At 39.7% G+C, this 25,199-nt stretch overlaps 1 protein-coding gene across 1 annotated transcript in view; it reads left to right on the top strand.

Annotated features, from left to right (window-relative positions):
* gucy1b1 (guanylate cyclase 1 soluble subunit beta 1) overlaps window positions 1-21,020 on the top strand; it is a 33,707-nt gene extending 12,687 nt beyond the window's left edge. Inside the window, exons 6-13 of the mRNA XM_047365527.1 lie at window positions 284-514; window positions 692-808; window positions 3,900-4,033; window positions 6,926-7,123; window positions 9,847-10,084; window positions 10,729-10,869; window positions 18,540-18,694; window positions 20,007-21,020. Coding sequence (XP_047221483.1) covers window positions 284-514; window positions 692-808; window positions 3,900-4,033; window positions 6,926-7,123; window positions 9,847-10,084; window positions 10,729-10,869; window positions 18,540-18,694; window positions 20,007-20,154 — 1,362 coding nt within the window. The 3' untranslated portion in view covers window positions 20,155-21,020. The remainder of the gene's footprint in view (window positions 1-283; window positions 515-691; window positions 809-3,899; window positions 4,034-6,925; window positions 7,124-9,846; window positions 10,085-10,728; window positions 10,870-18,539; window positions 18,695-20,006) is intronic.
* The last annotated feature ends 4,179 nt before the right edge of the window (window positions 21,021-25,199 follow it).

Here is a 25,199-nt window from a genome sequence, read left to right as displayed (position 1 = left end):
CCACCAACGGCCTATCACCATACTATTTTTTTGTGGCAAATAATAAACTTTTTTCAGTATTTTTTTGGTAATAAATGTTTGGTGGTTTTTGAGCTGTGAAGTTGTTTAACATATTTCTAACAAAATTAAGAAAAAAGTACTGATTTATAACAATTTAAGGACAGTTTTGTGGTGCCCATGCTTTTTTTCCACAAAGGTGTTTAGAGGGTATTATATTTAAGGAAGACACGGAGTAAAGCAGTGTTGTAAATCATCCTATAAATAATCGATGCCCTTGGTGCAGGTGATCCAACCGAAGAGCGAGGAGTGTGACCACATCAAGTTTCTGATTGAGGAGAAGGAATCGGAGGAGGAGGCATTCTATGAAGATCTCGACGGCTTTGAGGAGAATGGCACACAGGAGACTCGGATCAGTCCGTACACGTTCTGCAAGGCCTTCCCATTTCACCTTATGTTTGATAAAGACCTGATGCTCACACAGTGTGGGAATGCCATCTACAGGGTTCTGCCACAGGTGTGCATTTGCATCCAGTCACATGACAGATGCCCTTTTTAAAATGTGGAAAAATTGATGTTTATCAAGTCAGTACTTGATTGTTGTGTTTTTGATATATTGCTACGGTTACAGTTGTATTTCTCTTTTTGTGAAGTGCAACTTTCGCTAAACTGGAGATTTTGTTTTTATCTCCAGCTCCAACCTGGTGCCTGTATCCTCCCGTCTGTTTTTTCTTTGGTTCGTCCTCACATCGACTTCAGTTTTCATGGCATCCTTTCTCACATCAACACTGTCTTTGTTCTGCGGAGCAAGGTAGATATCAGATAGAACTATGTTTATGTGCTGCTTTTAAAGCCGAAACATGTCAACATTTTGCCTGGACAGTGCCCTGCAAATGTTTTCAACTTTTCATATTTTGTCACTACACATTACAACCAAATACTTCAATATATTTTACTAGGATTTTACTATATATATCTATATAGATATATATACAGTGTTTATATAGATCTATATATATATATGCTACAACTCATTAGCAATTGTTTTTGCACATAAAAATATCAAAAGAGTCTGCATTTAGCCCCCTTTACTATTGCCCCTTTTCCACCAACACGGTATGGAGCCTGTTCTGCCTACCAAACGTGGTTTGGAACCCGTGACGCGTGTTTCCACCGACGAAAAGAGGTTCGAGAACATGAACCCTGGTTCAACTTGAGCACCACAGATTACTTGATTCTTCTGCGTGAACCGCAACATCACCCCCGGGCGAGACAAAGGTGCAGACAACCGAAGTAACAAGTACTGCGCGAAGACAAAGAACAGACGAAGATTATTTACATGTTTGCAAAAACACACGAAACACGCATTGTTTCACTCGTGGAAATAGAACATATGCAATGAAAACAGTACCATTATTCTTGTACGGAGTCGTCGTCTCCTGCTACGTATTGAGTGCAGTTTATGGATGCTATCGTTTTGCATTAGAAGGACACCCACTGTAACACCCACTGTTGATGACTAATGCTTGGTTCCCAAAACTGGTGGAACCACATCAGTGCTCAACAAAACACCGAACTGCGAAGGCACGCGAACCGAACCGGTTCAAGAACACAATTTCTTTGGTGGAAAAACCCAGTGCTGCCAATTGCATACAAAATGCTACACATGGATGAAAATTAAAACTGCATATCACTCTGAACATACCATCTTTAAAGTGAAGCACGGTGGTGGCAGCATCATGCTACAGTGATGCTTTTCTTCAGTGGGAACAAGGAAGTTGGTCAAGGTTGATGGGAAGAAAGGCAATCTTGGAAGAAAATGTGTTAGAGGCTTCATAAGACTTAAGACTGAGGCAGAAGGTGAGATTCATACAGAACAACAACATTAAACATATAGCCAGAGCTTCAATCAAAGCATATGAGTTTGAATGGCCATCTTTCAAATCCAATTGAAAGATGTTTCTACAAACCGTTGACTTGCAGGGGTTGAATACAAATATATGCCACCCTTTTCAGATTTTTATTTTTTAAAATATTCAAAACAATATTAACATAACCAGATGTTTGTGGTTAACAGGACAAAATGTGCAAAAGTTGAACACTTTTGCAAGGCATTGAATATGCACAGCTTTTCTAGAGGCAGAAGTCACAAAAATAGACCAAGGTTCTAATGATGAAAAACATGGCTTTGTTGTTTCTGATGAATTTGGATCACAGTCCTACATGTTAAACCGGGTCTATTGTGCCTCCTTTGAAGGATAGAATCCTGTCATCAAGATTATTAGCAATCCAGCTCATTGTCATTGTAATTGTGCAGACAAAGGGAAAAAGGCACCTTGATGATGAGTTAAACACTTTTAAAAATCAAATGATGTCCTGCTTTTGAAAGGATTTTTCCTCTTGTGAAATTCAATATTAAATGTTTATAAAGGTTGTCGATGCAAATGCTGAGGCCTCAGACTAATACATAAAGAAATTTCTTATTAGCACCAATTTAAAGATTTAACTCAGACTTGTTTTTTGACCTCATGCCAATCATTTTATTGGAGCACCAAAACTGCTATGATGATTTTCCTTTAGTTTATTAACACTGAGCTTTGGAGTTTTTTTTTTTACCTCTCTTCCCATCTTTCTCACCGAGTGTGAAAACTCTGGCCCTAATTCAGCCACAGTTCTAGTTGTTTCAAACGTTTTCATTGTTTGCTCTGATTGTAGATGTGGGCTAATTTAGCCATTTTCTTTTTGCAATTTCATGACTTGTACAAATTTAACACACATTTTGCTTGAAGGGGCTGTTATTTGTTTACCCCACTGACCACTGAATGTGGGTAAATGAAATATGAATTTTCTTTTCAAAACTTTTCACATACTGCAATAAAATAAGAATTTATTTTACGGCTTTTTGCAAATATTTAGCAGGGGAGCCAATAAACGTGGAGGATTGACTGACAGTTAATCCCTGTGAATGACGCAAAACACATCAGAAGAACGAAAATACAAGCAAATTGAATAAAAAACTGACACCAAGCCTGTGACTCACTACTAATATAATATTGGATAACATGCACTTCATGCTTCAGAACATATGGTTAGTTAATAATAGTTTATGACTGACGTGATTAAGTAATAGTACATTTGTGAATTGAGAAGGAAAAGCTCTTCTAAGTTCAACATTTTTTATTCTAGAGAGATAAGCAACAGCTTCTTCAAACCTCCTTATCAAAAGAATGTAGACATTTAAGAGTGGGGTCCTTAAAAGGACTGGAGTTAAAACAGCTTGTTTCAGAGGACTGATCGACTGCTGGGCCTCAATAAAATACCAGTTTACACTAGAAGAATGTTTTTTTAAATGTAAATAATGCAAATCTATGTTAGTAAAGTTGCAGATTCAACAATAAAGATACTGAACCGGGCATAATGGATCCTCTTAAATATTAATAAGGTCACTGATATTTTTAGAAGCATCAAGGAATCTAGAAGGGGGTTTCATTGATGCTGTTAATGCAGATGACATCCATGTAAAAAAGGAAATGTTCTAAAGCATTTCATCTTGAGAGGAAAATGTACATTTTAGGTGAATGTTGTGTGTTTGCCTTGAAGAAAAAACTATGTTAAAAACTTAAGCAGTATAGAGAAACGTGATTCAGCAATAAAGGACATTTTCTTCTAAGTTCAGACTTTAAAAAATGTTTAGCCGCCTGGGGATCCGGTTGCACGTATGTAGATTGTATTCATTGTAAAGACATCGATCCCGAAAACGTCTGTGTTGTGAAAGGGGAGTTCATCATGTTTTGCACGCATTAAAATCTAAAATCCAAATGGCGGCTGACAGATTTGAAGAAGACTCAGAAAAGAACATACAGTGTAATTAAATATTCATAAGTGTGATGTATCCCTGACAGGAGGGCCTGCTTAATGTGGAGACCGTGGAGAATGAGGATGAGCTGACAGGGGTGGAGATCAGCTGTCTGAGACTGAAAGGGCAGATGATTTATTTGCCAGAGGCAGAGAACATCCTTTTCCTTTGCTCGCCCAGGTAAACCTGCTGAGCTCTCTGTTTTCACACAACCTACAACTGAATGTGCACACCCAAACAGCAGCTCTGATTCATACACCACTTTCTGGTGTATTATAATCTAACTGGCTGATGAAACCAGTAACAGTTTGTACCTCATGTCTTAAATTATGGAGTTCAGCATGGACAAATGATCCAATGTTTGAAACCCATTTATTGGTTGATCTGCTTTATTCTGTAAATACATCACTAGATTCAATTCCTCATGTTCCGGTGTTTGTGTCCACAGGTCAAATATAATGTCACCTCATTGGGCACAAATTGTTTACTGGATATAACTCATAAATTACTGTTATTGGGTCATTTTTGAATCCCTCATATTTTAACTTCTCTATTTGAAAACTAAATTCAAATTCAAAAGTATTGTCCCTCTCCCACTTCACCATACCTTTCCAGTATTACCTGCTTATTGCAGAGCCTGCAGGTTGGATCTTGAACACCAAGAAACAACAAAACTATAGATACATCTGGAGCTACTAAAGCACATCAAATGGTTGACTTGCAGCCTCGGTGCAAGTCCATCATTCCTTCTAGAAAACAAAACGGGTATGGTGTGTATCTTGTCACTGTTTTGTTACACTGCATGAACATGGCTGTCTCCCCAACCAAAGCAAAGTGAAGAACCTACACTTTCGTGCCAAACGTATTGGCTCACCCCCTTTAAATCATTGAATTTAGGGCTTCCAAACACATCGTGTCCACAGGTGTATAAAATCCAGCACTGAGGCACACAGACTGCTTCAGCAAATATTTGTAAAATAATGGGTCCCTCTTAGGTGCTCAGGGAATTCCAGTGTGGTAGCATTAGTAGGATGCCACTTGAAACTTCTTCACTACTTCCACAGGCAACTGTTAGTGGTTTTATAACAAAACGGAGGTGGCTTTCTGCAGAATTGGTAGACGCAGCCCTCCGAACCTCACATGGCCTTCATTTAACTCAGGAACAGTGTGTAGAGAGCTTTCTAAACGGGCTAGGGCCAAGGAGCTGCCACCAAGCCTTACATCACCAACGTTGTCATATCTAACTATTGTTCATCAAAGACCATAAGCTTGGATAAAGGAAAAGATTGGACTTAAATTCAAAATGAATAGGTATAGGTTTCCTAATGCTGTAATTGTATGTTTGTTTTATTTATACTTAGGGACTAAATAAAAATTTTGAAAAAATTACAAAGTGTACCAGACCAATATAAGCACAGGCTAAACCTAAAGTTACATCTAAATTGCAAGCTTAAAAAAAAAAGCTTATAAATTACAATGAGTGAAAAGAGTAAAACTAACGTAAGTCAAACTCAGTTATACTTAGCAAAAACACCCCATCCACTTCGTCCATCACTTATTTGCTGAAATACTTCAACTGTGTTAACACTATCCAACTGTTTTTAGCCTAAATCTCCAGGTTTAACCTAGTCAAGAAGCTGATTTTGTTTTGAGAGCAAGTGAGTGAATCACATGCTGAGTGGAGTAGAAGAAATGAGTTGCAGTTGAAGTAGACTGTTGGTGAGAAGAGACTGTTCTGTTAAAAGAGTTCATTATGTAACCCAGATTCACCGCAGGGAGTCAGTTTGTTCTGACCGAACTAAGCATTAAGATCTACAAAAATGTAAAAATGCACACGGCAGATTAGAATAACTATGATGACTAATCAGAATTTTATTCTCTTGCATTTGAATGTTTGAATATGTTTTAGCGATACAACCACAAACTCTAGTGCATTGTATTCTGATTGTAGGTGATGGTCTACAACACGAAGTAGCGTGTAATTGTGAAGTGGGAGGAAAATAATACAAGGGTTTCAGTTATTGCTACAAATACAAAATTGGAAAAGTGGGGCGTCCATATTCAGTATATTCAGCCCTCCTGAGTCGATACTTTGTATAAACATTGTTACATGTTTATCAAAACCATTTCATTGTAGCTGTGACTGTATGTTTAGGGTTCCTACTGGATGACGAACCTTTACCCCAGTCTAAGTCTTTTTCTAAACATGTTTTCCTCCAGAATCTCCACCTAGCTCCAACTATCTTTCCATCAACTCCGACCAGTTTCACTGTCCCTGATAGAGAAAATCATACCCGCAGCATGATGGTGCCACCAGTGTTTCATGGTGGCGATGATGTGTAACGGGTGATTTGCAATATTGGTTTTGCACTACGCATAATCTCTTGCACGTAGACCAAAACGTTACAAGGGCTACTCCTAAAACAACAAATGTTATTCCTAAAATTTGCACCAGAATATTCTACTATTTTGATATAAATTTCCTTTGTACTTTAGGTATTTGATCATTAGTTTAGGGATTTTGTTTCTCCTCAGCCTTTTACAAATGTAGTTGAATGGGAATAGGTAAAAATGAGAGAAGACAATGATAAGTAGGTACATACTTGGGATAATTTATTGTGGCGTTCATAAGCCTCCTGACATGACCATTGGGGGAATTAACTGACAAAATTGTTTCTGTGGACCTTGTCCAATTTGTCTAAACAGACATTCAAGTGGTTTTGTTAAAAGGTGCCTGTCCAGATAAAACTAACTCACAGGAGCTAAAATCATGAACAGTCTTTATTCATCTTATCAGGCAGAGCCATATAGAGTCATGTCTGACCTCACCGAACAAGATTATTTATTAAGAGACAGACTTCTCTGCCAGTATGCTGACTTCACTGCTACTTCTTCACCATCTATTTATTTTAATCCCTTTCATGATAAGAGTGAACAAGCTGTAGGTCTCCAGTATTTGTTTTACAAGAGAAGTACGTTTGTTAGTTTCTATTTGCAATAATTCTAAAATTTATGTAGTGTTTCACTATTTTTCTCTTACTGTCTCGGCCTGCTCTGTGTTTCTGTGGTTAGCGTTATGAACCTGGATGATCTAACGAGGAGGGGGCTCTACCTCAGTGACATCCCACTACACGATGCCACGCGTGACCTGGTGCTGCTGGGTGAACAGTTTCGGGAGGAGTACAAGCTAACCCAGGAGCTGGAAATTTTGACGGACCGTCTTCAGCACACACTACGGGCCCTGGAGGATGAGAAGAAGAAGACAGACAGGTTTCCCTTTCCCTATGCTGAAATGAGTTAGCCTTAACCACAAAACCAGCGCCCTCCACTATTATTGGTTCCCCAGGTGTATATGTGTACAAAAGCCATAAAATATCAATGGTTGTTACGGAGACTTGGTCAGCCCCAAGGTGCCACTTTTCTTTAGGAGTTTGCTAACAGTGAACATTGGAGATTATTTTTTACCTACCCTGTCTGCGACAATGTCTGTTGTTTAGAAGTGAAATGCAACATTATTGCTCTGACTGGACATATGGGCAAGTTTAGAAAAGTAGCTATTTTCTTCTAGCTATTTTCTGACCTATAAAGATTAGCGCATTTCTGGCCTAATTTAACAGCATGTTCTCTTGTCTTTCCCATTTTGAAAATTCAATCACAAAAATTAACCTCTGTGATATTTATACCCTCTAGCAGTAGATGGGTATACAAAAATAATACAACTGGCCCACAAGCATAGCTGTTCATGTGGATAGACACTAAAGGATTTAGGCTGGGTTCTTCTCTGACAAGTTAAAATCTTCTTGATAGGGAAAATGTTTGGTACATCACAAAGCATTTGTCCATTATTTACTTTTTTTTTATTTTAATGTAATTTCATGGTAACTCCAATCACAAACATCCCATAATTTTTTACACATAAGCACTGAATAAAAGCACTAAATAAAAGCACCTAAACAAGCGTGAAATTTTACTACTCAAGTATAAAATGAATGTATTTTTGAGGCTTTTAACACATCGTTACCAGAGGGGCCAATAAACACTGGGGCCGCAGTAAATTGCAGCTGAGGGTTTTAATAGTATAGTATATATAGGCATTGTATCCACCCAAAGGCCAATATGTAATATCAAAATCATGTTTTTCACAAACATGAAAACTGTTGGAAAAATGAAAACATTTGCAAGCTCTTTTATATAGTAGAGCGTCTTATGCAACATCAAGCTATAAGTCAAAACAGTTCCAACCTGCGTCTGTATTTTATTTAAAAGAAAAAATACATATATACTTTATACATACATATGATACAAAATGGGGGTGCTTCAAAAGGCACATACCTGCTTCAGATAGACTTAATGTTGTACAGCATGCACTTCATTTCCCCACATTTAGACCCATCTTGTAGGGTGTTCAATACGCCAAAATACGCGTCATGATAGGAAAACAGCGTGGCAGCAGCTCTACTTAAGGATTCACATTTAGGTTTACATGTATCATAGATGGCCACGCCGCAAGTAATAATTGGAAGTTTTGCTAATTATAAGTGAAGCAGACCTTTGTAATTAGAAGTCACAAAATGGCCAGGAAATTGTCTGAGCCATTTATAAACCTGAGTCTGGAAATGTCTAGATAGTAAAATGGAAAATGTCTTGGAGCCCCGTTCAACAAAAAGCTTTTTTTTTTTCTTTTTTCACACCCAGTTCAAAAACTGTATGCAAACCCTTTCTCTGTAGTGCATCATTTAGGAAATTAATTACATACAGCAGCCTAGTCATTATCTCAATGTTGTGAGTCAGCCTCAAAGTCATTATGTTGTAACGTGGCTGTTAAAACAAAGTGTCAGAGGTTGTTCATTAGTGCATGTTGTAGTGCGTTGTAAAAAAAAAAAAGGAAGCTGTGTGAAGGATTCCCTTTTAAGGTCAAACTCCACACAAGAAACAGTTAAGATACAGAAAGGAACAGGTCTCCGTCTCATACTGCTTTCATAATGCTGCATGGCTACAGAAGCACCTGCGGTCGGACTTTATTATGCAGGTTGATATTTACCAAAGCTAATCTTCGGGCCCTGTTAGGATGGAGACGGTTTGGGCTTTGGCTTGTCATAGCAGTGGGCAACAGCTGGATATGATCACAGAAGTGGAGCATGATGGTATTTAAGGCTGCTGTGCCAATTTGTTGCCATTGGATAGCTATAATGTTATTCTAAACATGCTCTGGTCAAAACGTCTTACCATCTATCCACTGAATAAAGTAAGTAAACTGCAGCTTGTTTACAGCTTCACAGTTTCTAATATACGTGCAGCTCAATAATTGTATTTTTGCATGGTAATTTTCAGGGAAACAGTGTTTTGGGTTTTCAGTAGTTGTACACAATAATCATCAAAACAGAATGACATACAGCACTCTGTGTGTGTCCCATTAAATCTAGTGCAAAAAAAGCCCAACATCTTAGGAGAACATCAGACCCAAACATGGTGGTGGTAGTTTGATAGTCTGGGATTCTGCTATCTATGACAAAATTCAGAAGGAGAATGTCCAGCCATCAGTGTGTGACACTGAACAAAAGCGCATCTCTGTATGTATGCATAAAATCATAGGCTGAAGCTGTTTTTGCTCCTCAACAGACAAAAAGCCAACATCCCTCTTTTACTTTTTAACTGTAATTTTCAAGTGCATTTGATAAACAGGCAATATTTGCATTCAGTGTTTTTCGATGGGCGACTGTTATGTATCACGTCTCCTGATGCTAAAGTAAAATGCATCAGGAAAGTTATTTTGCTTTTAACAAGGCAGCCATGATCCAACCGTTACCATAGAAACACCGCCCTGTTCTTATCTTAGAGCAGCTTGCATGGTGAATCGACCGAAAAAGTGGTGGGAGAGGACAAAAGATGCTGGTACCAGGATGAACTTCAGTCTGGGAGCCCTGATTCCTCACTCCCCGCATAACTGTGTGCTTCCCCTGAATAATGCTTCTCGCTCCTCTTCTTCTTTTCAGACTGCTCTATTCTGTTCTGCCACCATCTGTTGCCAACGAGCTGCGCCACAAGCGCCCCGTCCCGGCAAAGCGTTACGACAACGTCACCATCCTGTTCAGCGGCATCGTGGGATTCAACGCTTTCTGCAGCAAGCACGCCTCAGCCGAGGGAGCCATCAAGATCGTCAACCTGCTCAATGATGTTTACACGCGCTTCGACATCTTGACAGACTCTCGGAAGAACCCTTATGTATACAAGGTTGGAAGCAAAGACGTTACCACCGCAGTTTATCAGGCTTTTGTGTAATCTTATTGCGGACTAAAGAAAAACAAGAGGGATTAAAATAAGGAAGCAAGGATTATTTTAGGATGACAATTTCTGTTTTGGTCTTCCGGTTATGTGTACCAGTGTGATGAATAGTATACAGTCATGCACATAGAACTAAGTAAGAGAATATTCATATCACATTTTTTTTTTTTTTCATGACTTGCAACAACTCTTAAACACAGTAGAGTTTTACAGAGCGACTGCACAATTTTATAGGCCTGGTAAAGCAGATTTACACTCCAGGCTTTCAGACAAGAATGCACTTTGAGAAGCCAAACAGACCCCGGCACTTCCAGAGAATCAGCTTCAGGCACGGGGTCACCAAAAGAAGTAATATTTACTCAACAAGCTGAATGGCTTGGTGGTCCTGAGGTTTTAGCAGGACTCAGAGAGGCCCCGAATGTCTTGAAGTTGATGTAAGTGTTTATCACTTGCTGTATCAGTCAATTCTGGTGTTAAAAGAGGCTCCCTTTATAGAACGGTGGGAACTGATAATTCTGCATTAATCGTACATAGAGAGAAGCAGTTTAAATCATGATGTGACGTTTAAATGGAAAAACGGTTGTCTCTTTCAGGTGGAAACAGTCGGTGATAAGTACATGACCGTGAGCGGTTTGCCAGAGCCTTGCACGCACCACGCCAAGTCCATCTGTCACCTCGCCCTTGATATGATGGAGATTGCAGGACAAGTTAAAGTGGATGACGAACCAGTACAGGTGTGATATGGACTGTAGAATATAAACCAAAAATAAAGAAATCCACAGAATATACAGCGAAGCATTCATATGTTTTACACTTTCAGAAGCAGAAGTAAGGAAGTGGAAAAACTGGTCGGGACGGCAAAAAGAATTTTAAGACTGACTAAAAAATCAGAACATTATACTGTAGAGTGACATTAGGCGATATAAGGGATTATTAATATTTATATTTATGTATTTTAAAATCATATTAGATAATTTAGCAAAAAGCATGTAAAAAAGCCTTAAAATAAGTTTGTGTTTTATTCCAGTAAAATATTCTGACACTTAAAACCCAAACTTTAATTTGATTTATTCAGTGAGAAAGAAAATCCCAGATTACATAATATATATATATTATTTTTTTACAAAATCACCAGTACCAAAATTATGACACCATACACGCTAACAAGGTTATTAACAAGGCCCACAGCATCACAGATCCGTCACCGTACTTTACAGCTGGCATTAGGTGCTTTCCCACATATTCATGCATTGTTTCACACAGAAACCCGGTTGAGCATTTCTTACCGAAAAGATTCATTTTAATCTAATCTGACCAAAGCACACAGTTTCCGTTTAATGAAAAGGTTTTGCAGATTAAACATTATTATATTTGTGACTGGAGGACAAAAAAGTATTTCCCTGGCATGCCTCCCAAGAAATCGGTGTCATGTAGATAGCATCTAATGGGTGCTATTTAGACTTGGTGACCCAAGACGCCAATCTTTGGTGTATGAAAGCAAAGATATAGTTTAGTAATATATCACTCTCACAGGTAGAGACCGCAAAGTGCCTCACTGAAGTAAAAAATACTAAACAAAGCACATGGTGACAGTAGAGTTGAGCAAACTCTACATCTGTGGCAATGCTAGAGGTCATTAACTGTGAGCTTTGGAGATTTGTTGTACGTTTTTCATCAGCCCGCTCACTGCGTGTGGTGGCCAGATAAACATAGGTCCACATCCAGCTTCGTGGCTAGTAGTTTAAGGTGTTTCAATTATGCAACTGCAGTAAAGGATGGTTTTCAATTAAATTCAAATTCAAAAATACTTTATTAATCCCAAAGGGAAATTAAATGTTGTTGTAGCTCATATTATGAAGGTTTCCTCAAAGAGCCGTTGTAGATGCTGATGGCTGTGGGCAGGAAGGATCTCCTGTAGCGCTCCGTCTTACAGCAGATCTGAAGAAGCCTCTGACTGAAGACACTCTGTTGTTGTAGGACAGTCTCATGAAGAGGATGCTCAGGGTTCTCCATAATGTTCTTTATTTTATGAAGAATCCTTCTTTCCACAATGATCTCCAGAGGTTCCAGAGGAGTCCCCAGAACAGAGCCAGACTTTTTTATCAGCTTGTTGAGTTTTTTTAAGTCCCTGGCTCTAATGCTGCTTCCCCAGCAGATGATGGCAGAAGAGATCACACTTTCCACAACAGACTTATAGAAGATATGCAGCATCTTCCTGCAAACACCAAAGGACCTAAGCTTCCTCAAGAAGTACAGTCTGCTCTGTCCCTTCTTGTAGATGGCTTCACAGTTGCATCTCCACTCTAGTCTGTTGTCCAGGTGGACAACGAGGTATTTATACTCCTCCACCATCTCCACTTCTTAGTTTTTGACTTATTCCTGTTTCTCTTAAAATCTACAATCATCTCCTTTGTTTTATTCACGTTCAAAATGAGATGATTGTTTCCACACCATGCCACAAAGCGGTCCACCACCATCCTGTACTCAGCTTCTTGTCCATCTCTGATCCACCCCACGACTGCAGAATCATCCGAGTATTTCTGCAGATGACAGGAGTCTGTCTTGTACTGGAAGTCTGAGGTGTACAGAGTGAAAAGGAATGGTGAGAGTACAGTCCCCTGTGGTGCTCCTGTGCTGCTGACTACCTGGTTAGACTCACAACCCTTCAGTCTCACAAACTGTGGTCTGTTTGTCAGGTAGTCTTTGATCCAGGAGATTGTTGAGGCCTCCACCTGAGTCTTCTGGAGTTTCTGACAAATCAAATCAGGTTGGATTGTATTAAATGCACTGGAGAAATCAAAGAACATGATCCTCACAGTGCTACTGGCTTTGTCCAGATGACAGTGGGTTTGTTGAAGCAGGTGTATGATGGCATCTTCAACTCCAACTCCACAGCAATAAGCAAACTGAAGGGGGTCCTGATGGTTTACTGTTTGCTTACTCAGGTGGGCCAACAGGAGTCTCTCTAGGACCTTCATGATGTGAGATGTCAGGGCAACAGGTCTATAGTCATTGAGGACTGATGGGTGAGTTTTCTTTGGTACCTGAACAAGACAGGAGGTCTTCCACAACACCGGAACCTTCTTCTGGGCCAGGCTAAGGTTGAAGAGGTGCTGCAGAATCCCACAGAGCTGCTCTGCACAGGCCTTCAGGACTCTAGGGCTGACATGATCTGGACCTGCAGCCTTATTCCTATTCAGTCTCTCCAGTTGTCTCTTCACCTGACTTCTTGAGACACACAGGTGGAAGGGGGAAGCAAAGGAAGCATCAGCATCTTCTGATACGGTTGAAGGCAAACATGTAGAAGCAGAAGGGTCTAGGACTGAGGTGGAAGATAAAAAATGTGAGGTGTTACTGGACAGCTGTGGGTCCTGTGGGTCAAAGGAAGATGGAATGTCTATTTGGCTGTGAGCAGGAGAGGAGGATGCAAAGCTTGTTTCTGAACTGAACCTATTGAAGAATGTGTTCAGTTCGTTGGTTCTGTCCAGACCTCCATCGGTCTGATCATCCTTCTGCTTGAAGCCTGTGATCTTCTTCATCCCTGTCCACACATCTCTGATATTGTTTTGCTGGAGCTTGCTCTCCAGCTTCTTCTTGTACACCTCCTTGCTGTCTCTTATCTTGACTTTAAGTTACTTTTGTAAACTCCTCAATAATTCTCTGTCTCCCTCTCTGAAGGCTCTTTTTTTCTTGTTAAGCAGGTCCTTCAGGTCACTGGTGATCCAAGGTTTGTTATTGGGGAAGCATCTCTCGGTTCTGGTGGGGATGATGTTATCCACACAGAAGTTGATATATTCGGTTACACACTCAGTCATGGCATTGATGTCCTCTCCATGTGGCTGGCACAGTGCGTCCCAGTCTGTAGCCTCAAAGCAACCATGCAGAGCTTCTTCAGCTTCTTGTGACCATTTTCTCACAGTCATCTTTATTACAGGTTGCCTCTGAACAAGGCTTATATTTCGAGCAGAGAAAAACAAGATTGTGATCTGATTTGCCTAGAGGAGGTCTTGCTGTAGAGATGTATGAGTCCTTGACATTTGCATAAAACAAATCCAATGTTTTGTTTTCTCTGGTAGAGCAACTGACAAACTGTTGAAATGTTGGAAGTGTAGCAGAAAGTGAAGCATGGTTAAAATCACCAGAAATTACCACAAAAGCATTGGGGTTTTGTGTCTGTAGCTTAGCAACAACTGAGCTGATGGCATCACATGCAGTGTCAGCAACAGCGGAAGGTGGAACGTAAACTGTTGCCAAAATAACACTGGTGAACTCTCTGGGTAAATAATATGGACGAAAACTTACTGCCAACAGTTCAATATCTGGACTGCAGAGATGACACTTCACAGTAACATGTCCTGGATTACACCATCTGTTGTTCACAAGTACTGCCAGTCCACCTCCTTTACATTTCAATTCAATTCAATTCAGAAAATACTTTATTAATCCCAAAGGGAAATTAAATGTTGTTATAGCTCATATTATGAAGGTTTCCTCAAAGAGCTGTTGTAGATGCTGATGGCTGTGGGCAGGAAGGATCTCCTGTAGCGCTCCGTCTTACAGCAGATCTGAAGAAGTCTCTGAATGAAGACACTCTGTTGTTGTAGGACAGTCTCATGAAGAGGATGCTCAGGGTTCTCCATAATGTTCTTCATTTTATGAATAATCCGTCTTTCCACAATGATCTCCAGAGGTTCCAGAGGAGTCCCCAGAACAGAGCCAGCCTTTTTTATCAGCTTGTTGAGCTTTTTTAAGTCCCTGGCTCTGATGCTGCTTCCCCAGCAGATGATGGTAGAAGAGATCACACTCTCCACAACAGACTTATAGAAGATATGCAGCATCTTGCTGCAAACACCAAAGGACCTAAGCTTCCTCAAGAAGTACAGTCTTCTCTGTCCCTTCTTGTAGATGGCTTCACAGTTGCATTTCCACTCTAGTCTGTTGTCCAGGTGAACACCGAGGTATTTATACTCCTCCACCACCTCCACTTCTTCTCCCATGATAGAAATAGTTTTTGACTTATTCCTGTTTCTCTTAAAATCTACAATCATCTCCTTTGTTTTAGTCACGTTCAAAATGAGATGATTGTTTCCACACCATGCCACAAAGCGGTCCACCACCTTCCTGTACTCAGCTTCTTGTCCATCTCTGATCCACCCCACGACTGCAGAATCATCCGAGTATTTCTGCAGATGACAGGAGTCTGTCTTGTACTGGAAGTCTGAGGTGTACAGAGTGAAAAGGAATGGTGAGAGTACAGTCCCCTGTGGTGCTCCTGTGCTGCTGACTACCTGGTTAGACTCACAACCCTTCAGTCTCACAAACTGTGGTCTGTTTGTCAGGTAGTCTTTGATCCAAGAGATTGTTGAGGCCTCCACCTGAGTCTTCTGGAGTTTCTGACAAAGCAAATCAGGTTGGATTGTATTAAATGCACTGGAGAAATCAAAGAACATGATCCTCACAGTGCTACTGGCTTTGTCCAGATGACAGTGGGTTTGTTGAAGCAGGTGTATGATGGCATCTTCAACTCCAACTCCACAGCGATAAGCAAACTGAAGGGGGTCCTGATGGTTTACTGTTTGCTTACTCAGGTGGGCCAACAGGTGTCTCTCTAGGACCTTCATGATGTGAGATGTCAGGGCAACAGGTCTATAGTCATTGAGGACTGATGGGTGAGTTTTCTTTGGTACCGGAACAAGACAGGAGGTCTTCCACAACACCGGAACCTTCTTCTGGGCCAGGCTAAGGTTGAAGAGGTGCTGCAGAATCCCACAGAGCTGCTCTGCACAGGCCTTCAGGACTCTAGGGCTGACATGATCTGGACCTGCAGCCTTATTCCTATTCAGTCTCTCCAGTTGTCTCTTCACCTGACTTCTTGAGACACACAGGTGGAAGGGGGAAGCAAAGGAAGCATCAGCATCTTCTGATACGGTTGAAGGCAAACATGTCGAAGCAGAAGGGTCTAGGACTGAGGTGGAAGATAAAGAATTTGAGGTGTTACTGGACAGCTGTGGGTCCTGTGGGTCAAAGGAAGGTGGAATGTCTGTTTGGCTGTGAGCAGGAGAGGAGGATGCGAAGCTTGTTTCTGAACTGAACCTATTGAAGAATGTGTTCAGTTCATTGGCTCTGTCCAGACCTCCATCGGTCTGATCATCCTTCTGCTTGAAGCCTGTGATCTTCATCCCTGTCCACACATCTCTGATATTGTTTTGCTGGAGCTTGCTCTCCAGCTTCTTCTTGTACACCTCCTTGCTGTCTCTTATCTTGACTTTAAGTTGCTTCTGTAAACTCCTCAATAATTCTCTGTCTCCCTCTCTGAAGGCTCTTTTTTTCTTGTTAAGCAGGTCCTTCAGGTCACTGGTGATCCAAGGTTTGTTATTGGGGAAGCATCTCACGGTTCTGGTGGGAATGATGTTATCCACACAGAAGTTTATATAGTCGGTTACACACTCAGTCATGGCATTGATGTCCTCTCCATGTGGCTGGCACAGTGCGTCCCCGTCTGTAGCCTCAAAGCAACCGAGTGTGAAAGTAGCAGAGAGTGAAGCATGGTTAAAATCACCAGAAATTGCCACAAAAGCATTGGGGTTTTGTGTCTGTAGCTTAGCAACAACTGAGTTGATGGCATCACATGCAGTGTCAGCAACAGCGGAAGGTGGAACGTAAACTGTTGCCAAAATAACACTGGTGAACTCTCTGGGTAAATAATATAGACGAAAACTTACTGCCAACAGTTCAATATCTGGACTGCAGAGATGACACTTCACAGTAACATGTCCTGGATTACACCATCTGTTGTTCACAAATACTGCTAGTCCACCTCCTTTACATTTGCCGCTCCTCCTTAAATCTCTGTCTGCTTGTATGGTTAAAAAGCCCGGCAGAGAGACACTGGAGTCGGGGATATGATCCTGCATGCCCGGTACTCTGGCTGGGTCCATCCAACTTGTTTCCCAACGATCTCACATTGCCCATCAAAATCGACGGAAGAGATGGTTTGAACTTCCTCCTTCTCTCTCTTCTCTTAGCTCCTGCTCTGCATCCACGGCGTCTCCTTTTCAACTCATCAGGGATTTGGGGTTGTAGTTGAAGTATTATTTGAGCTTTTGAGATATTAATCAGCTGCTCCCGGTTGTAAGAAACAACCCCGTTGCCATGGCAATGCATCATAACAAATGTCCAAAAATAGAAAGTATTAAGAAAAATCCTCCAAGCTGCACAGCATCCGACACTGGAGTGGACAGTCATCCAAAAAAAATCAACTGTATCCACCACAAGAGGAATAGTTCCCAAAAAAGAATAAATCAGAATCAAAAGTAACAGAGCTACTCCAACCTGCAACCAACTTGAGCGGCGCAATTCTAGAACTTTTATTTTCAAGGTTTTAACATATCTTTACCAGGAATGCCAATTATTGTCTATATAAGATATTGGATTTGTTTTGGTTTTTTGTTTTGTTTTTGTTTTTTACCAGCAGTACACTATAGATGGGTTTTCTTTCACAATTAAATGGTTCTGCATTGGTGAAACAGTGTATCTGTTTTTGGCACATAATGTCATGATTGTCCTTGTTTTCCTTCACATATTTAATCATTTCGGTTTTTTTAACTATGCATCTCTTTGGCATAGATAATACAGACACTCTGGAGCTCTGCTACGTTTTCTTTTCTTGTTTAATTTCTGAAAAAATTGTATCGATGCATCCGGACATTTTCACGCAGTGTAGTAACAGGCTGAAGTAGTTGGATAAAAACCAACAAGCATTTGTTCAACGGACTGCTGTTGAGAGTCAACTCTGAAAAATGATAAATGCTTAACAAAAGCGTGTTTATTTTGAGACGTGCCACTGGCAAAAGGATGAGTCTGGTATAAGTAGCTGGAGTTCGATCAAAATAATCTCACGATGCTGAGGACGAAAATAGATGCTTGTTTGTCTCAGACACTCGCGGCAAAACAAGCACTGAGAAGTGCCCACTGCTCCGAGGATAAATATTAGTCTCCACATTGGTTAGAAGTTCTTCTGGAAATCTTTATTGGAGATTTGGAATGTGAAAAACGGCGAGATGTTTTGTTCATGGAGCACAAATTCCTGGCAGAGTGAAACTTATATCCACCCACTAAATGTTGCACTTTTCATTTGAAAGCTAAGAGTTGTGTGAACAGACTGAAAAGGCATGAGAAATATAGTTAGCAAGCCCCTAATTCAACATGAACACTTGTTTATTTTAATGCTTGCATTGTTTCAGGTCTTTTGTTTTTGTAGTTGTGCAGCAAACAGATTCTGAAAAACAAATGTTCACATTTCCAGTACCATAAAGCTGGTCCAGGAGCTCATAAATCCTGTTGTGTTTTTACATTTTGGTCAACTCATAAGCAACATAGTTTTATGTCATACTTTTTATTTCAGATCACGATTGGGATCCACACCGGGGAGGTGGTGACAGGTGTGATTGGCCAAAGGATGCCCAGATATTGTCTTTTTGGAAATACGGTCAACCTCACAAGTCGAACTGAGACGACGGGCGAAAAGGGAAAAATTAACGTCTCAGAATACACTTACAGGTGAGTTTTAGTAATCCTCTATTTATCAGAAGCATAATATTTGTGTTTTTAAGTCCTACAAAACATGGTTGAATTTAGAAGCAGAAGAATTTAAACAATTGAAACCAAATATTTAACTGTCTGACTTTAAATCAGACTAAACATTTCTTGTTTTAGGTCAATAAGCATTACCAAAATTACTTCTATTTGCTAAATGTCAAAATGAACGGATGCATATTTTTTCAGATTGTTTTTAACTGCCTTTAATTTGAGAGGTGGACATAAATTACCTAATTGTTGCACTTTAAACTGTATGACTTGGGTTGAACATTTTGAGTGTCTTTCAGCCAACTTCTCACAATAGTCTGAAGGAACTTTAGCCCATTCCTGATGACAGAACTGGTGATACTGAGTCATGTTTGTAGGCAGCTTTGCGCTCATGCACCCTTTTTGTCTTTCTGCTACTGCAAAAAACATTGACTTCATTTGTCCTTAAGCAACTTTGTACATACTCTATCTCTATTATTAGGTCCTTTTTTCATTTGGAAAACAAATGTATGCCCAAGCCTCAACTTCCTGGCTGGTATATTGTTGCTTTAATATTTCCACAATGTTCTTTTGTCATGACGTCAACTATTTTGTAAAGTGCAGCTCTACCTCCTGCTGTAAAACATTCACACAACATGATGCTGCCACCCTTGTACCTCACAGCTGGAATGGTTTTCTCAGGCTTGCGAGCTGCCCTCTTTTTCCTGCACATATAACGGTGGTCATATGACTAAACACCTCAATTTGTCCCCCAGATCATTTGCAAATTGTATTCTGGCTTTTCATGTAACACTGGGAGTAATGGCTTCTTCCTTTGCTGAGTTACCTTTCAGCCATCATTGGGACATAATTTGTTTTACTGTGTATAATTACTCTCTCTTACCAATCCCCTTATGATATCTTGGCAAATATAAATATACACAGGTGTACCTCCATTTAACTCAAATGTTTTGAATTAACCTAACAGAAGCTCATGAAGCCATGACATCATCGTCTGAGCCTTTCTGAATTGCTTAAAGACATAGTAATCTGAATTTGAAGAAAGTAATACAAATATTTAGTTAATCCTAAAAGACCTAAAAGAGCAAATATTTCGTTGGATTTAATATCACACATTTATTTGAAAAGTGTCTTTTGATACAGTAAATGTAAATATCTGGTTTCAACTGTGCATATGCAGGGAAATTATACTTAATCCTTTTATAATGGAGATGGCATCCTAAGGTGTATGTAAAACAGGAGCCAGAAGAAAACATGCTCTAAGGTTGTTGACGTTGTATTCTAGGTGTCTGCAGTCTGCTGAGAACGCTGACCCTCAGTTTCATCTGGAGTACCGCGGCCCCGTCACCATGAAAGGAAAGAAGGAGCCGATGAAGGTGTGGTTTCTTTCTAGGACGACCAACGACACGGAGTCTGCCGCAGTTAAACCATAAACATAAAAACACCGAGTGTTGTTCAATGGGGACCTCAGCTCATTAAGGTCTGTTGCAAAAGAGTGAAGGGAACCGTTAAATTAATATAGATTCAGAACATAGATATTTTTAATATGCTACAGTATTTAAACTTGTATTCTCACCCTCCTTTTTTTTTCCTCACACATCACAACCACACTGTAGTTTTTAGAATTGTGCAGTATTTATAAATCATATAGCTTGGTAAATTCATTGCATTTTTTCATTTTTTATTTTTTTACAATAAAGTATTGCATACAAAAGCTAGGTAACCGATAAGCTAGACATTGAAAATCAGCAACACCAGTTTAGTGTTGGTGGTGTGCTCATATCACTTGAAATTGCCACAAAAAATATACAGTTTACATTCAGAAAAAGCTCATTTGCCTTAAAATGATTGATTATTGTTGCACATTTAGCAGCAAAAACAGTAATAAAAATTTATTTAGATGTTGGAGGTTCTGTGTTCTGTGTCCGCCTTTTGATGGAAAACTGACGGTAAAATGACGATAAAAGATAAAAAAAACTAACACTTTTAAAGTCACAGATAATAAAAAGTGTCGTATTTTTATGTATTTTAACAGAAGTATTTAAATAGCTTCTTCAATAAACATGAACACTGGTTTTATTTATTTATTCCACCTGCCTCGTTATTCCTTTATGTTTGTTGCTGTATAATAATACAGATAAACAGAATTTCTAGCTCTGCATCATCCTATAGAGATTGTCTTATCCTATGTTTATTGTTTGTTTTATTTAACTTGTATTTATTCATTTAGGCAAAAAAACTAACATGAGATGTGATCGCCTGTGAAAACAAAAAATAAATACATTTTACTTTGACTGAATCTGCTGGTCTACTTTCATCCTGTTAATAATTAAAGTAAAATTTGTTGACTTAACGTAATATTTGTATTAGTAAAATTTGTATTTGTTTTTAATGATTTTTATCAGATACATTTAAAATATTCGTCCAGCCTCTTGGGCCAGATGAGATCAGCGTTTTTTTTCTGTTTGACCTTTCTCACCTAATTCATGCATTTGATTTTTGAGATTGGATGACGTGTCTATTTTTTTCTGGCTCGTATCTTCTTTGTGGCTACAAGAAACATGTTTAGATTACTTGAACTGTTTGTTATTTCAGTCAGAAACCTGTTGAACTTTACTAAACTAAAACAGGAGGAAGTTTTGCTGTGTTAAGCAGTGATATCCCTGCTTTTCACCACATAAATAACTTAGCAACATGTATTAGTTTGTAAAGTGCTCTATCTAGTGGATAATCTGAGAATCACTACCATGTGTCTTTTTCTCTTTAAAGGTTTCTTCGTATGATGAACGGATATTATCTAGTCACGAAAAACAATTTTGAGGTGCTAAGGTTTGGTTATATTGATGTATTTGATCTTTCCCTTTTTAGGATGGAATGATTTTAAAATTTAAAAACAAGAACTGAGTCCACACTCACACACACACACACACAGTATTTTTGATTAAATGTCCCTTAGCACAGCACATAATACCTGCTTTTTATTGGATATTTGACCCTTTTCTTCACTGACAAATTGCAGTTAATTAAAATTAGTTTATTTTTCTGCATAGACCCAATTGTAAGGCATTGTTTACATATTTTGAATCAAGTTTAGGTCAGGGTCATTCCCTAAAGATTTATATTAGCTTGCTTTATCCATTCCAGGACTAATTATGAGGTATGTTTGGGATAGTTATATTGTTGTAACACTCAATTCTGTCCATGTTTCAGACATCGTTGGTTTGCGCCGTAGTCTGCCTTCTTGATTATTCCATCCCCTTTGTTCTATGCACAAGTACCCAAGCAGCAAAACAGACCCTCAGCATAATGCTGCCACCACTGGGCTTGCCAGTTGGTACCTGTACATACAGGGGTTGGACAATGAAACTGAAACACCTGTCATTTTAGTGTGGGAGGTTTCATGGCTAAATTGGACCAGCCTGGTAGCCAGTCTTCATTGATTGCACATTGCACCAGTAAGAGCAGAGTGTGAAGGTTCAATTAGCAGGGTAAGAGCACAGTTTTGCTCAAAATATTGAAATGCACACAACATTATGGTGACATACCAGAGTTCAAAAGAGGACAAATTGTTGGTGCACGTCTTGCTGGCGCATCTGTGACCAAGACAACAAGTCTTTGTGATGAATCAAGAGCCACGGTATCCAAGGTAATGTCAGCATACCACCAAGAAGGACGAACCACATCCAACAAGATTAACTGTGGAAGCAAGAGGAAGCTGTCTGAAAGGGATGTTCAGGTGCTAACCCAGATTGTATCCAAAAACATAAAACCACGGCTGCCCAAATCATGGCAGAATTAAATGTGCACCCCAATTCTCCTGTTTCCACCAGAACTGTCCGTCGGTAGCTCCACAGGGTCAATATACACGGCCGGGCTGCTATAGCCAAACCTTTGGTCACTCATGCCAATGCCAAACGTCAGTTTCATTGGTGCAAGGAGCGCAAATCTTGGGCTGTGGACAATGTGAAACATGTATTGTTCTCTGATGAGTCCACCTTTACTGTTTTCCCCACATCCGGGAGAGTTACGGTGTGGAGAAGCCCCAAAGAAGCGTACCACCCAGACTGTTGCATGCCCAGAGTGAAGCATGGGGGTGGATCAGTGATGGTTTGGGCTGCCATATCATGGCATTCTCTTGGCCCAATACTTGTGCTAGATGGGCGCGTCACTGCCAAGGACTACTGAACCATTCTTGAGGACCACGTGCATCCAATGGTTCAAACATTGTATCCTGAAGGCGGTGCCGTGTATCAGGATGACAATGCACCAATACACACAGCAAGACTGGTGAAAGATTGGTTTGATGAACATGAAAGTGAAGTTGAACATCTCCCATGGCCAGCACAGTCACCAGATCTAAATATTATTGAGCCACTTTGGGGTGTTTTGGAGGAGCGAGTCAGGAAACGTTTTCCTCCACCAGTATCACGTAGTGACCTGGCCACTATCCTGCAAGAAGAATGGCTTAAAATCCCTCTGACCACTGTGCAGGACTTGTATATGTCATTCCCAAGACGAATTGACGCTGTATTGGCTGCAAAAGGAGGCCCTACACCATACTAATAAATTATTGTGGTCTAAAACCAGGTGTTTCAGTTTCATTGTCCAACCCCTGTACATTTTGTAAAGTCAAATAAAAGCTGAAAACTAAAAGCTATCTAAAAAGGGTTTTGCTGCTTGTCCAGAGTTTGCTAAATCATGCTAATTTGCATGACAGTTACTTTAAGCACTCATTTGTAGATATTGTAGTCAACAGCGTTATATTGGTACTGAAAGTTCAAGATTACATTTTACCTCATAGATATTTTGGTATTTTTGTTGAATTTAAAATTTTCTCTAATTCATTTATTTGATTTATCTTCCTCTGATTGTTAGACTTACAAAACACAATCTAATGAGGTTTGGGACACGGATATCCCAATCCAATCAAGACTTTTTCATGTGATTGGTATCTGAGTCCACAGGGAAGTTCAACTTCCACTGCCTGTTTTAGGTCTACTGTCTGAGATAGGGTCAGTGCATCCAAACTACACTGCATTTGCACAACCATTTGTTTAACAGTCACTGTCTATTTTTGTGTGTGCAGCCTGTAAAACGGTGATAAAGGCCATAACGATTATTTTGTTGATCTAGTGAATCTGTGTATTTTCCTAAAAGGCAAATATTCTTTACCCTTTGCAACATTTACAGTGAAATAGAGACTGTCCTGGCTGCACATCTTCCTGTTTGTCATTGTCACAAGACCGGCTCTGCGATTTGCTCAGATTTTCTCAGCTGTCCCAGAGCACAGACATCTGTCCATTCCTTGTCTATATCTGCTCATCCTTGTATGATTGCTGGGGGGCTGGTGCTTATCTCCAGTGGTCATTGGGCGATAGGAGGGTGTACACCTTGAGCAGGTAACCAGTCCATCAAAGGGCAATATTGTGACACACTTGACAGACAACCATGCACACACACACTCTTACCTAACGGCAATTTAGAGCAAGTAATTAGCCTAGCATTCAGGTTTTTGGACTGTGGGAGGAAGCCACATGTGGAGATTATGCAAACTCCTGAACCTTCTTGCTGCAATGCAATTGCATAATCCGTTGTTAGTACCTTCTTTTCTTTTGTGCCTTCTCAATGCGAGTGCAACATTTCAGGTGAGTTGGAGTCATGAGTTTCTATGTGCAAAACTCTGTCATCCCTAAACAGTTTCTGGGAAACACCATATCCAAGCTCCAGCTTTCAGTCTGACTTCCTACAAAGAATGTGCTTTCACTGGCATAGCTTTCAGATTAATTCAAAGCAAATCTTAGCATGAGTTTAGGCCACATATCTGTGTGATAATAAGTGCAATTGTGATAATAACTAAATATCAAAGGTCTTCCTTATCAGAAATGGTTTGATTTAGGTCAAGGGCATCGGAGGAAAAGTACAGGTAAGCAGATAAACAAAGCAGTTAAATCAAGAGCTCTGGTATGTTGATTGTATAATACAAACTTTAAAAAATTCAATTCAGTAAAATTTGGTGGTAGTGACAAAAAATGCATATGCATTATTTAGTACTATAGTTCTGCCTTTAATGTTACAGGCAATTTTTGTATCAATTGCAAAAACAAATAAGTTAATTGTTATGTAGAACCAGTAAGCACCAAAAACAAAAAAGCTATTAAATATTTCATTATCATAACAAGACAGAACAGTGAGCAGAACAAAGTGAAGCCTAATAAGAGCTGGTGGCTACCAAGGCTCTGATCCAATGACTTTTGAAGTTGGGAGTTTCAAGAAGTGTAGCAACATGTTGACTAGAGGAGGTTGTGAAGTTTGAGGACAAACAAAATGCTGTGGGTAAAAATAAACAGTTTGGTCTTAAATGCATTTATCTCTAACTTTTATATCCAAGGCAGCCATATTGGATTTTAAGGTTAGTGTTGGTGGGAATCTTTTAACTTGAAACTTAAAAATCTTCTGAGTAAAAATGTCAATGCATTTT

Source organism: Girardinichthys multiradiatus, chromosome 5, assembly GCF_021462225.1.
Source record: "Girardinichthys multiradiatus isolate DD_20200921_A chromosome 5, DD_fGirMul_XY1, whole genome shotgun sequence".
NCBI classification, from domain to species: domain Eukaryota; kingdom Metazoa; phylum Chordata; class Actinopteri; order Cyprinodontiformes; family Goodeidae; genus Girardinichthys; species Girardinichthys multiradiatus.
This window is presented reverse-complemented; position numbering and strand designations above follow the sequence as displayed.